Here is a 12,733-nt window from a genome sequence, read left to right on the forward strand (position 1 = left end):
TAACCATCAAAGAAAAGAATGCACTTTCCAGAAGTAAAGCGCGCCCGCCTAGAGGAGACAGATAAACAGCTTCCTCCCTAAGAAGCCCAAACTGGTACCCCGTCCAAGATAAGGAGGCCAAGGTCAAGGTTCTTGCCGTGGACGGGACCATCTGTCTTTTCCGAAGCCTTGGAGGAATGTGCCCTGGCCGTGTTTGACGTGGGTTCTTTTTCTCTGATGTGACAAGACATAAAACTGCGCTGACAACCCTGCTTCTCTGGAGCAGTTTCTCAGAGCTTCGGAGAGGCTGTCTCCCGGCCTGTAGTCCTCCGTCTGGCTCGCACACACCTCGGTTCCAGCCTTATTAGAGATTTTGCAACTATTTGCATCAACAGAGGGCCCTGGCTGCAGGGAAGGATGAGGGCTCTGGCGCCAGATGACCGGGTTCCAATCCCCTCCGCCCCACTTTCTGCTGTGTGGCCTCAGGTGGGACTGTTACCTCTCCAGTCCTCATGGTAAAAGCAGAGAACGCTTCTCTTAAGGTTGCTGGGAGATGAGAGGAGGCAATTTTTACACAAGGGTTGGTGCAGACCTGATTTCTTCTATGTGCACTTGACCGTTGCACAGGGCGCAGGGTTAGGGGCGCTGACCCTCAGCACAGCCACAAATCCTGGTGTGACTTCAGCCGTCTGCATCCTCTGAGTCCCCCAACCACGGGCGGTTCAGTACTGATTATATACTATGAAAAAAACTGTGTACAGGTGGACCCGTGCTGTTCCAACCTGTGTTGCTCAAGGGTCAACTGTCTACACATCAGGTCCCTTCCCACCAAGGGAAACAAAGGGAGGAGAGATGGAGGGGGCGCATCTGGACCAAGAAGGAACGAAGCTGGCTGAGCGCGTCAAGGGTTCCTGGTGACCTCCCAGAACGCCACCAGGTGAGGGGCACAGAACCCACCCAATAATAGCAGTGGCCGCCGCCTGAAAATGAGTGAGACGGGGGCATAAGAGGGCTCAGGACCACGCCATCGCCTCCCGCTCGGGTGCAGACCGAGGCTCTCCCTGTCTCCTCACACCTGCCACATTCCTACCTATACAAAGCATCACCTGGCGTCCTCACTGACGCCATCCAAGCCCCTTTTCATTTTAGAAATGATGGGGGGGGGGGGCGGGGGGCAGGGGCGGGAGTGAAGACACCCCTGCTCCACCAGGATCTCAGAATAGCCTTTCACCAAGGCCCTGCCCTGTGTTTTAATTACAGGAAGAGGAAATGTTTTGTGGCCCACACATGTTGCCAACTGGGCTAGTGTTTGGGTGGCTTATTTTAAGAGCTTTCTGGAAGCTGCTGTTTCCTGGACCTAATTGACTTTAAAATGTATATAAAGCTCTCCTGGATCTCAGGGCTTACGAGCTGATACAAATATTCCACCGTGAAGTAAACAAAGCTGTGGATTCTTCAATGTCATTGCCAAGGACCGAAAAGCCAATCGGTAGCGTGTTTGTGTCTGGCAGCCTCAAAAAAAGCCCTCGCGGCGTCAATGACCAGGTACCCCCGAATTTAACGGAAGCAGGCTGGGAAGGAAACCAGGTCAAGTAGTAAAGGAGTTATTTGGGGTTTAAAAATTGTTTCAAAGAACTTCCATAGAGAACTTCTATAGAGAGCAGATGATAATAAAATCAATTGCTGATATTCGGTGACTCTGTCCCCACATCAGGCGCTGCACAAGCAGGTGGCAGGTCTCAGCTCATTTCATCACCATGAGAACCCCACCAGGTGGGAATGGACATTCACCACTGTGATAGATGAGGCACAGAGAGGCTAAGCAACTTGCTCAAGGTCACACAGTTTGTGAATGATAGGACCCAGCTAGCGCCCAGCCCCAGAGCACTCAGCATCTCGCCGCACTGCCTCTCTGAGTGCCTGAAGTCCATGTGTGTTCTCCTTACCAGCTGCCTGGCTCTGGCCCCCGCCCTGGACCTGGGGTCTCATTGATGTTGAGCCCACCCCTGGGAGCAGCAAGGACAATGTCAAACTGGCATCCCCAGCCTTCCCTGCAGCTGGGGCCTGGCCACTGGATGACAGTTCCTTTAACGGGACCTACGGCTGTGGGCTTGGACTTGGGAGACCGAGGGCTGGTGTCGGAAGCAGCAGACGGGGAGGAATCCACCCTGGCGGTGGGGTGCATCCATTCACCCTGCCCCACCCCGCTCACCCTCGTCCTGCCTGGAGATCTGAAAGCCAGGGGCAGAAGGGCTTCAAAGCCCGAGTGCCCTCTGGTCCCAGCCCCCACGTCAAAGACTGGCTAAGAATGCTGTAAGCACGGGTCCCAGGGGCTGGCACCCAGCCTCTGTGCCCTCCTCCATCACGCCCCCTCCAGGCCACCCTCCGCACCGCAGGGTTGGGTTCCCGAGAAACATCCTTCTTAAATAAATAAATTGGCTGATAACCTGGGCTTAATCACTTATGGCTAAAAGCTTTGAACAATTCCTAAGCACTCTTGGAAGGACTCATAAAATAGATGGCTCCCATCCCAACAGATCCCTCCGAACTCGATTTAACCCTTTCCCGAGAATCCAGGATTACTTTGGAGAGCCTCAGGAAATGTTCTATGGAGCTGTGACACCCTGACACCCACAAAGGCTGGGGAAAATTTGGTAGGCTTATACGTACATAAGAAATAATTTAGGAAGCACCACGGGAGGAGCTCTGAGCTTAAGCTCCGCTTGCTGACCTCCCGCCTGTGAGCAGGTGCATCTGTGTGCGACGGGGGGCCCGCCACTGAGAGGCTAAGGGTCTGCGCGGCCCCGGCCCTGGGCCCGGGCCCCTCACCTCCGTGAGACGGATGTCCGCAGGGATCCGGTCGCCGATGGAGAGCGACACGATGTCTCCGGGCACCAGGTCGCGTGCAAGCAGATGCTGGAGTTTCCCTTCCCTGATGCTGCGTGAGAGAGAGGAGGGCGCAGACGCACCGAGGTTGACATCCGTTTTTGTGCCCTTGGATAAACGGAAGCCCAAGGGCTTGGCTAGGCCCCGGAGGCCAAGGGGCAGCTGAGGGGAGGGTGCAGAGGCAGGCAGGGGCTGGCTACCCCCACCCACTCCCCACCCCCACTCCCACCCCCACTCCTCACCCCCACCCCCACCCCCATCCCCGCACCCCCGCACCCCACTCCCCACCCCCGACCCCCCACCACCCACCCGCACCCCACTCCCTTCCAACCCCTCCGGCGCTCCCAGGCAGATCAGATGGTGCTCTCTCAAAACCCACCCACACACCCACCAGCCAACACACCCACAGACACCAGAAACAGATGGTGGGCAAGGAGCGCGGACTTGGACTTGGCCTTGGCCTTGAGGGGTGGGGGGTGGCGCCAGAGGTGGGAATGGGTGCAGATGTGGATGTGCTTCTATGCCTGGGCTCCGGCTAGAATCCCACCACCCGCAGCCCCTTGCCTGGCCCTGCGGGAGCCTCCCAGCTAGACCCCAGCCTCCCCTCTGCCCCCCGTCCATTCACCCCGCACATGGCAGCCAGAGCCCTCTTAACGCACAAAAACACATCATAATTTCCTCCTGCTCCAAAGCTTCCCCAGGGACCTTGTCTCCCGCCGCTCTCCTCTCTCTCTCTCCTTGAACACATGCAGCCCCTTCCAGCCTCAAGGCCTTTGCCTAACCTTGGATGTTGCAGCAGACATTCCCCTGGTCCCTGTCAACAGACTTCAGTCTGATTCAGGTACCTGCCCTTCTCCCCACAGCCAGATGCTCCAAGGAGTGGGTCCTGACGGGCCGAGACCTTCGGGGTGACCCAGACCCTGCTTATGACTCAGGTGGACACAGGTGTGACCTACAACACTGGCCTAGGAGACACAAGTGGATGTCTGCTGGGGGCTAAAAAGAAAGGTTTTCTCACTGTCCACACATATGCACATGTACACACACGCGTGCACACACACACACACACACACACGGATGGCCTCTTCTGTTGGAAGTTTTCATGTCTGGCTGTGATGCCCGGAGCAGTGGCAGCCATCTTGGGGCCACGAAGGAAGCCAGTCTGAGAACAAAGCCAATAAGCTGAGGATGGCAGAGCAGAGAAATAAAAGGGCCATGTCCTTGGTACCATCCTGAATTTACTAACCCTCCTGTCCCCCCACCTCAGATCTCTTGCGATAAGACAACACAATTTCCATGGGGTTTGTGCAGATGAATTTTCTTTTTTTTTCTTTTAATTTGTATATAAGAGTGCCTATCAAATATACACGTGCTCTTCCTTCAGCTCTTCCTACAGCTGGCTCCTGCTGCTTCTCAGCTCTCAACTTAAATGTCAGCTCCTCCTTGAAGGTGAGATCAGGGTGGCCTGCCAGCCAGCTCGGTAAGCTTGTTCCCACACCTCCAACAGTCGCTACTGAATCTGTGTGAGGTTTTGTCTTAATTTTGGCGTGGCTTGGGATTGGTGGAGGGGTCTTTTTGGCTTTAATGCACCTGCCACCACATTCCAAAATCATCTCATTCCTTCACTTCATTATCAGCTTCCCCTGTTAGGGACACTGAGCGCCCTGAAGGCCAAGGCCTCCCTGTCTCATTCACCCACGTAGCCCAGGGATGATTGCTCCCTGCATACAGTAGGTGCTCAATAAAGATTTAATGAATGTGCAGAGTATGGAGGTAAAGCAGCAAGGATCTGTGTGGCACACGCTTCTCCCAGTTTGGGGCACAGGTCTCAAAGACTCGGCAGCGAGGCTGTGTTCTTTCAACACTTCCAGGCTACATGCCACTGCTGCTCTTCGAAATAAAAGAAAGACGACGTGAGCCTCATTTCATTTTCGCAAGGAGAATAGCCTGGCTCATGGCTCTGCTAAAAATTAAATGGAGAAAGAAACAGGCCTACACCATTCTCGCTTCTACGTCCTCCGCTTCCTTGACCCGCGGCAGCAGCCCCTCAGAGCCTCTAAGCTGAGCTGCCAAGACGGTAGCCACCAGCCTGTGAGGCTGTTTGAATTCAAGTTCAATAAGATGAAGAATCCAGTTCCTCAGCGCAAGTCCTCTGCAGCCACATGTGACTAGGGATGCTGTCCTGGGAAGCGCAGATGATAGAACATTCCAGAAGGTTCTACTGCACAGCGCTGTGCACAGTGGACATGCCCTGTCGTATGGGGAGGGACCTTTCTGTTTTCCCTTTTTCCTTTTTAAACATCCTTGGAAACGGCTGTGTGATAACAAAGAGCAAAGCAGAAAGGTTCGGGGCAGGAAGGAGGCTGGCGGTCTGCGCGGCAAAAGGCCGGAGGTCCTCTTGGAGTGTCCCCCCCCCCCGCCCCCCGTTTCAACTGAGTTCTGAAGCGTCAGGCTGTCATTCATTCATTCACACCAAACCCCCAGAATGTGGAACTTCCTGGGCTGGGGATCGAACCTGTGCAGCAGTTGCAACTTGTGCCACAGCTGCAGCAACACCAGATGCTTAACCCATTGTACCACATGGGCCCTCCTGATGCCTCAGCTTTGCTAAAACGCTGCCTCTCAGCCTCTTTGGAGCCCCATTTTGAGACTCCAGTGAGACCCCTGACGGCACTTCTTAGGAAACATGCATATAGTCTTGCCCCCTTTATCACAGGTCTCGTGGGCTGCTGTGTTCCCAAAGCCTTCACCGTCACCTGGGGCTTCCAGGTTGGGCACCCTGATTAGACACACCAATGACAGAGCCGCAGCCCAGAGAGGCTGAGTAACATGCCCGAGGACACACAGCAGGCCGCTGGCAGCGCAGAGGCCACGTTTCCCAGCTCCCAGTAAGACACGGTTCTGCCCCATCACAGCATAAAGGATACAAATCATGCGAATCTTTCGACGCACTCCCCAGCCCGGTGGCTCCTTGGATGAACCAAAAAGTCCCAGGGGGTCTCCGACTTACCAGTTACATTCAGGAGGCACCAGCTTGGTCAGCTCTTCCAGAGATTTCTCTGACCTGTACTCCTGGCAGAGGGCACAGCAAAGATGGCGCTCAAGCGTGGGGGCTCCATGGGGCTCCCGCCAGCCCAGGGGACCCCGCCCGGCACCTGAGGACGGGCATACACACCTGGATAAAGGCGACGGTGACCACAATGAGCACGGCCTGGGGGGCAAACGAGAGGGCATCTTAACACCCAGCTGCCCAACGAGGGGGGTGAAGGAGCCCGCGAGAGGCGAGGGGCAGACGTGGCCTCTGAGTATATTTCCTTTCTTCTTGCAAAAGAAGTGCACTGAGCAGAACTTTAGAACACAGAATGAGCCAAAAAAGCACCCCACGTTCTGTCACCTAGAGATACACATTTTGGGGTATCCATCTAGATGTTCTGGCACAGATATACTCCCACTAGAGGGCCATACGGTAGAGATGGAATTTTTCCTCTCTCAACAGCACAGAGGCAGCGTCACATCAGAAGATGTGGTTGTAGCCTCAGGCTTTCAAACAGAAGCACCGAATTCCACTGCATGGAAAGAGTCTTTGTACTTTGAAAGACAGCCCTTGGCAGAGAGAAGGAAGCAGGAATAAAAGTCCTCAAAAGGTGTTCAGCGCCAGATAGGAAAGGTCAGCTACTGTACGGGTCCATATATATGAAATGTCCAGAATAGGTCAGTGCGTAGAAAGCGGACCTGGTTTCCAGGGGCTGGTGGGTGGGGGGCGGGGTGCCACTGTGTAATGGCTATGGGGTCTTCTTTTAGGGCAATGAAAACATTCTGGAACTAGCCAAGGGTGGTGATGGCACACCCACCGCTGTGAATGTATTCACTTTAAAATGGCTCATCTTCACGTGCTTTTCACCCGAATCACATTTTTTTCAGAGATGGCCAGTGCCTCTCTCTGCACGATTACAGTGATTCTTCTTTGTCCTGCGTGCACAGCCAGGAGCCAGCAACGCCACCCAGGGGTCGGGGGGGTAGCAGTTCACTGCAACCTTGGTCCCACCAGCAAAGACCCAGCAGCCACCTGGGTACCCGCCCAGAGAGGAGTGGCCCAATGACCAGGACACCCCAGGGGGTACAGAAGGATGTGCGTTTCCTTTCCTCCTCCTCCTCCTCTTCTTTTTAAATCTATAGCCAAACTCTTGTTTCCTTGCATAACAAAGATAAGCGGAGACTCGACAAGCCCTAGGCAGCGGGTCTGGGAGGGGGTCACTGTCCCTGCAGGGCGCTGTCCGCACACTCACCATGGCGATGCTGACGGCATCCTCATACTCCCTCGTAAGGACGCTCACCAGGGCAGAGGCCAGAAGCAGCAGGATCAGGGGGTTCTTAAACTGAAAAAGGAACACAGGGCAGGGGGGTCTTTTCTAGGCGGATGGAGATCAGAGACCAGGCTCCCTGCCTCCCAGTGGTTCTCGGCCTGCAGACCCACCGCTGCAGTTTCACGGACACCGGTTGCTGGGGGTCCCCTTGGCACAGCGCCCTTCCAGACACCAGCCCTGACCCTGCCTTTCAGCTCTTGGTCTCGCCTCGCCACATCTCTTTGGTGCTCCAGGTCAGAACCTTCCCTCTGGTGGATGCCAGCCCTGGTCCAGCATGGCCAAGGGGTTCCCCTCTGACCACGCCTGTCCTGCAAAGCCATATGTCCCAATCACAACCACCCCTCTTGGAACCTCTTCTGGGGGATCCGATGATGTCCCTCCAAGAAGAGGTGTGGCAGAACATTCCCCAAAGGATTTTGACTTTATTATTTTATGCACAGTAGACACCCCCACCCCCTTGCCTGGGGTTTTGCTTTCCGCTGCTTCAGTGACATGCGGTCCAAAGATGTTAAATGGAAAATTACAGAAATAAATAATTCAAAAGTTTTAAATCGCATGCCATTCTGCCTGGCACGATGGAAGCTTGCACCATCCCACGCCACCCTGCCTGTGCTCCCCAACCATCCACTCCCTCTGCTCCGGACATCGTCATGCCTCGATGATGCAGAACGACCTGAAGCCGCCGATGTGCCGCCTACATCACAACACCTGCGTCATTTCCGCCCCTCAGCTCTTCGCGCAGGCATTTTGCCATCTGACTTAATCCCAAGAAGATGATACTCACTTCTGAACACGGTACAATAAGCCATGTTGAGAGAGAAGGACACATCATAGTCATGTGGCTTTGATTACAGTATATTGTGATAATTGCTTTATTTTAGTATGACTGCTGTGACTCTCTTACTGTGCCTAATTTATAAATTAAATTTTATCACAGAGAGGTCTGTACAGGAAAGAAAAAAAAACCATAGCATATCCTGGGTTTGGTACTATCAAGCATTTTAGGCACCTCTTAGGGTCTCGGGAGGTACCTGTCACAGGTCAGGGGTACCACTGTGTCTCTCTCATTTCATGCGGGCATTTCAACAATTATTGATAATTGAAGGGAAACATAAATGAAAACACACAAATAGGGTCAGAAAGAGTAGACCAAAGATCAGGGTCAGGCTAAGACTCAAAACCTCAGTACGCAAAACAGAGGTGTTTAAATTGAGGCTGTACACAATGAAATATTAGAAAAGGAATACAAAAATACGATACCTTTTAAAATTGCACCTCACAAAATCAAATACCTCGGAATACACCTGACCAAGGAGGTAAAGGACCTATATGCCGAGAACTATAAAACTCTAATCAAAGAAATCAAAGAAGATGTAAAGAAATGGAAAGATATTCCATGTTCCTGGATTGGGAAAATCAATATTGCAAAAATGGCCACACTACCCAAAGCAATCTACAGATTCAATGCAATCCCTATCAAATTACCCATGGCATTTTTCACAGAACTAGAACAAACAACCCAAACATTTATATGGAATCACAAAAGACCCAGAATCGCCAAAGCAATCCTGAGAAACAAAAACCAAGCAGGAGGCATAACTCTCCCAGACTTCAAGAAATACTACAAAGCCGCAGTCATCAAAACAGTGTGGTACTGGTATCAAAACAGACAGACAGACCAATGGAACAGAATAGAGAATCCGGAAATAAACCCTGACACCTATGGTCAGTTAATCTTTGACAAGGGAGGCAAGAACATCAAATGGGAAAAAGAAAGTCTATTCAGCAAGCATTTCTGGGAAACCTGGACAGCTGCATGCAAAGCAAGGAAAATAGAACACACCCTCACACCATGCACAAAAATAAACTCAAAATGGCTGAAAGACTTAAATATACGACAGGACACCATCAAACTCCTAGAAGAAAACATAGGCAAAACACTCTCTGACATCAACATCATGAATATTTTCTCAGGTCAGTCTCCCAAAGCAATAGAAATTAGAGCAAAAATAAACCCATGGGACCTCATCAAACTGAAAAGCTTTTGCACAGCAAAGGAAACCCAAAGAAAACAAAAAGACAACTTACAGAATGGGAGAAAACAGTTTCAAATGATGCAACCGACAAGGGCTTAATCTCTAGAATATATAAACAACTTATACAACCCAACAGCAAAAAAGCCAATCAAGCAATGGAAAAATGGGCAAAAGACCTGAATAGACATTTCTCCAAAGAAGATACACAGATGGCCAACAAACACATGAAAAAATGCTCAACATCGCTGGTTATAAGAGAAATGCAAATCAAAACTACCATGAGATATCACCTCACACCAGTCAGAATGGCCATCATTAAGAAATCCACAAATAACAAGTGCTGGAGGGGCTGTGGAGAAAAGGGAACCCTCCTGCACTGTTGGTGGGAATGGAAACTGGTACAGCCACTATGGAGAACAGTTTGGAGATACCTTAGAAATCTATACATAGAACTTCCATATGACCCCGCAATCCCACTCTTGGGCATCTATCCGGACAAAACTCTACTTAAAAGAGACACGTGCACCCGCATGTTCATTGCGGCACTATTCACAATAGCCAGGACATGGAAACAACCCAAATGTCCATCGACAGAGGATTGGATTCGGAAGAGGTGGTATATATACACAATGGAATACTACTCAGCCATAAAAAAGAATGACATAATGCCATTTGCAGCAACATGGATGGAACTAGAGAACCTCATACTGAGTGAAATGAGCCAGAAAGACAAAGACAAATACCATATGATATCACTAATAACTGGAATCTAATATCCAGCACAAATGAACATCTCCTCAGAAAAGAAAATCATGGGCGAGAGGACAAGATGGCGGAGGAGTAGGGGGACACGCTCGCCCTCTCCCACAAACACAACAAAAAAAAGCACATCTACGGAATAAATGACTCACACAGAACAGCAACCAATCGCTGGCAGAAGAACCTAAACTCCAATAACGGCAAGAAGTTTGTGACATTACTGGGCAGAACGGGAGAAAAGAGTAGAGTGAGAGAAGGTGAATCCGAGCGGGACGGGCGCTCCCGAAAGGGAACTGCGGAGGAGAAAGGGATCCCGCACCCTGGAAAGTCACCTACACGGGGGAAAGATCAAACGAACCGGAGGAATCTCCAGATGCAGAGAAGAGTGTAGCAGTAAGCTGGAGTACGGAAAAGCCGATCAAGAACCGAACGGACCATCTGAACTACGGGCACAGTCACCAAAAATTGAGACGCCTGGGTGGGGGCTGGGCACCGAGACCTCGGCTCCAGAGGTGAGTCCCCGAGAACGGGCTGGGGGGGCGGGGCGGAACGGAAACTGCTTGGGAAGTCTAGAAACCATTTGACGGGGCAGAGACTGCCTGGGAGACTAGAAAACAAAGCTGTCCCAGAGAAAGGGAGCAATACTCTAGGGGCGGGGAAGTGGAAAGCTGCATCAGAGGGAACCTGGGAGAAGAGCCTGGTCTGCGCCCCTGCTGGGGAGGGGAGAGAAGAAGGGGTGGGTCCCCATAGAATACCCCCCACGCCACAGCAAGTTTACAGGCCCGCTAGCTAGCAGAAAGCTGTGCTTCCCAGTGCATCCCCTTCCCCCACCCCCACCACCCCCTACGCTGTCGCCGAACCTGGGGCTGCCTGCCATCCAGGAGGGCTGGCCTCAACAATTGCCTGAAGCCTACCACCACAGGGACTGTCCCTGCACAGGCCTGCTTGCCCTTTGGAGGGGCTACACTTCCGAAGAGTAGCACCAAACACCACCAGCCCCCGAGAAAAGGCCTGCAGCCCAGAAAAGCTAGAACAAGCCTAGCCAGGCAGTGAATAGATCTGCCTTATTCCCGGACGGTTTTTCTGAGTCAGGCTGCCCCGGGGAGGAGCCTCTTCGGTTTCCAACGACCCTGCTACCCGCCCAAACCCCCAGGGGGTGCCCTAGTGGATCAGCTGCATAGGACTGCCAGCTCCAGGCAGGACCCCCTACAGCCCAGAAAAGCTGCAACAAGCCTGGCCAAGCCGGGAAAAGATCTCAGATGGTCTTCTGAGTCGGGCTGCCCTGGGGAGGAGCCTCTAGGGTTCCAGGGGCTCTGCTACCCGCCCAAGCCCCTAGGGGGTGCCCCACTCCCGTGGAATAGCTGCTCAGCACCACCAGCCCCCTAGAAGAGCCCCTGCAGCCCAGAAAAGCTGCAACAAGCTTGGCCAGACTGTGAAAAGATCTGCCTACATTCTCAGGCCATCCTTCTGAGTTGGGCTGCCCTAGGGAAGAGCCTCTTAGGTTCTCAGTGACCCAGATAGCTGCTCCAGCCCCCAGGGGGTGCCGCACTCCTGAGGAACAGCTGCCTAATACCGCCAACCCCCTGCAAGAACCCCACAGCCTAAAAACACCAGAGCAAGCTCTGCATGACCAAGTGAAATCTGCTACCATCGGGGTGTGGACCTCCCAGTCCTGTCTGCCCTCAGGAAGTCCTCCTTTGCTTCAAAGAAACACTGTTAGCCCCATCAACACTCCAGAAAAGCCACACTGCCTCAAAAAAGATTGACCAACAACGCCAGCCCTCAGGAAATACTCCACGGCAGTGACAAGGCAAACACTGCCCGATAACGGAGAGTACAACTCCCTCAGGAGAAAGAAAACAACAAGCAAGATGAAGAAGCAGAGAAACCACCCCCAGTCAAACCAACAGGAGAACTCACCTAAAACAGTCAACAATGAAACAGATCTCTGCAGTCTGACAGACCTGGAGTTCAAAAGAGAAATAGTGAAAATACTGAAGGAATTAAGAGAAGATATGAACAGTAATGCAGATACCCTCAGAAAGGAACTAGAAAATATAAGGAGGAGCCAAGAAAAACTAGAACATTCATTTGCAGAGATGCAAACTGAACTAAGGGCAGTAAAAACCAGAATGAATAATGCAGAAGAATGAATCAGTGAATAATGGAAATCACTCAATCACTCAATCCAGTCAACAGACAGAAAACCGAATCAAAAAACTGGAAAGCCATATAAGAGACCTATGGGATAATATAAAGCGGGCCAATCTACGCATAATAGGAATTCCAGAAGGAGTAGAAAAAGATAAGGGGATGGAAAATATATTTGAAGAAATTATCGATGGTAACTTCCCAAATCTAAAGGATACTGGGTTCAAGATACAAGAAGCACAGAGGGCCCCAAACAAACTGAACCCAAATAGACCCACAGCAAGACACATCATAATAAAAATGGCAAAAGTTAGTGATAAAGAGAGGATCCTAAAGGCAGCAAGAGAAAAACAGAATGTTACCTACAAGGGAACCCCCATAAGAATATCAGCTGACTTCTCTACAGAAACACTACAGGCCAGGAGGGAATGGCAAGAGATATTTAAAGTGCTAAAAGGAAAAAATATGCAATCTAGAATACTCTATCCAGCAAGAATATCATTTAAAATAGAAGGGGAAATAAAAATTTTTTCCAACAAACAAAAACTTAAAGAATAC

General features: G+C 51.5%; 1 protein-coding gene across 1 annotated transcript in view; it reads right to left on the minus strand.

The window, feature by feature from the left end:
• The window catches only part of ATP2C2 (ATPase secretory pathway Ca2+ transporting 2), a 76,372-nt gene that overhangs the window by 25,954 nt on the left and 37,685 nt on the right, over nt 1–12,733 (minus strand). The window contains exons 4-7 of the mRNA XM_047791944.1: nt 7,152–7,241; nt 6,041–6,076; nt 5,876–5,937; nt 2,809–2,917 (exon numbers count right to left, since the gene is read on the minus strand). Coding sequence (XP_047647900.1) covers nt 2,809–2,917; nt 5,876–5,937; nt 6,041–6,076; nt 7,152–7,241 — 297 coding nt within the window. The remainder of the gene's footprint in view (nt 1–2,808; nt 2,918–5,875; nt 5,938–6,040; nt 6,077–7,151; nt 7,242–12,733) is intronic.

This window comes from Phacochoerus africanus, chromosome 8, assembly GCF_016906955.1.
Source record: "Phacochoerus africanus isolate WHEZ1 chromosome 8, ROS_Pafr_v1, whole genome shotgun sequence".
Lineage (NCBI taxonomy): Eukaryota > Metazoa > Chordata > Mammalia > Artiodactyla > Suidae > Phacochoerus > Phacochoerus africanus.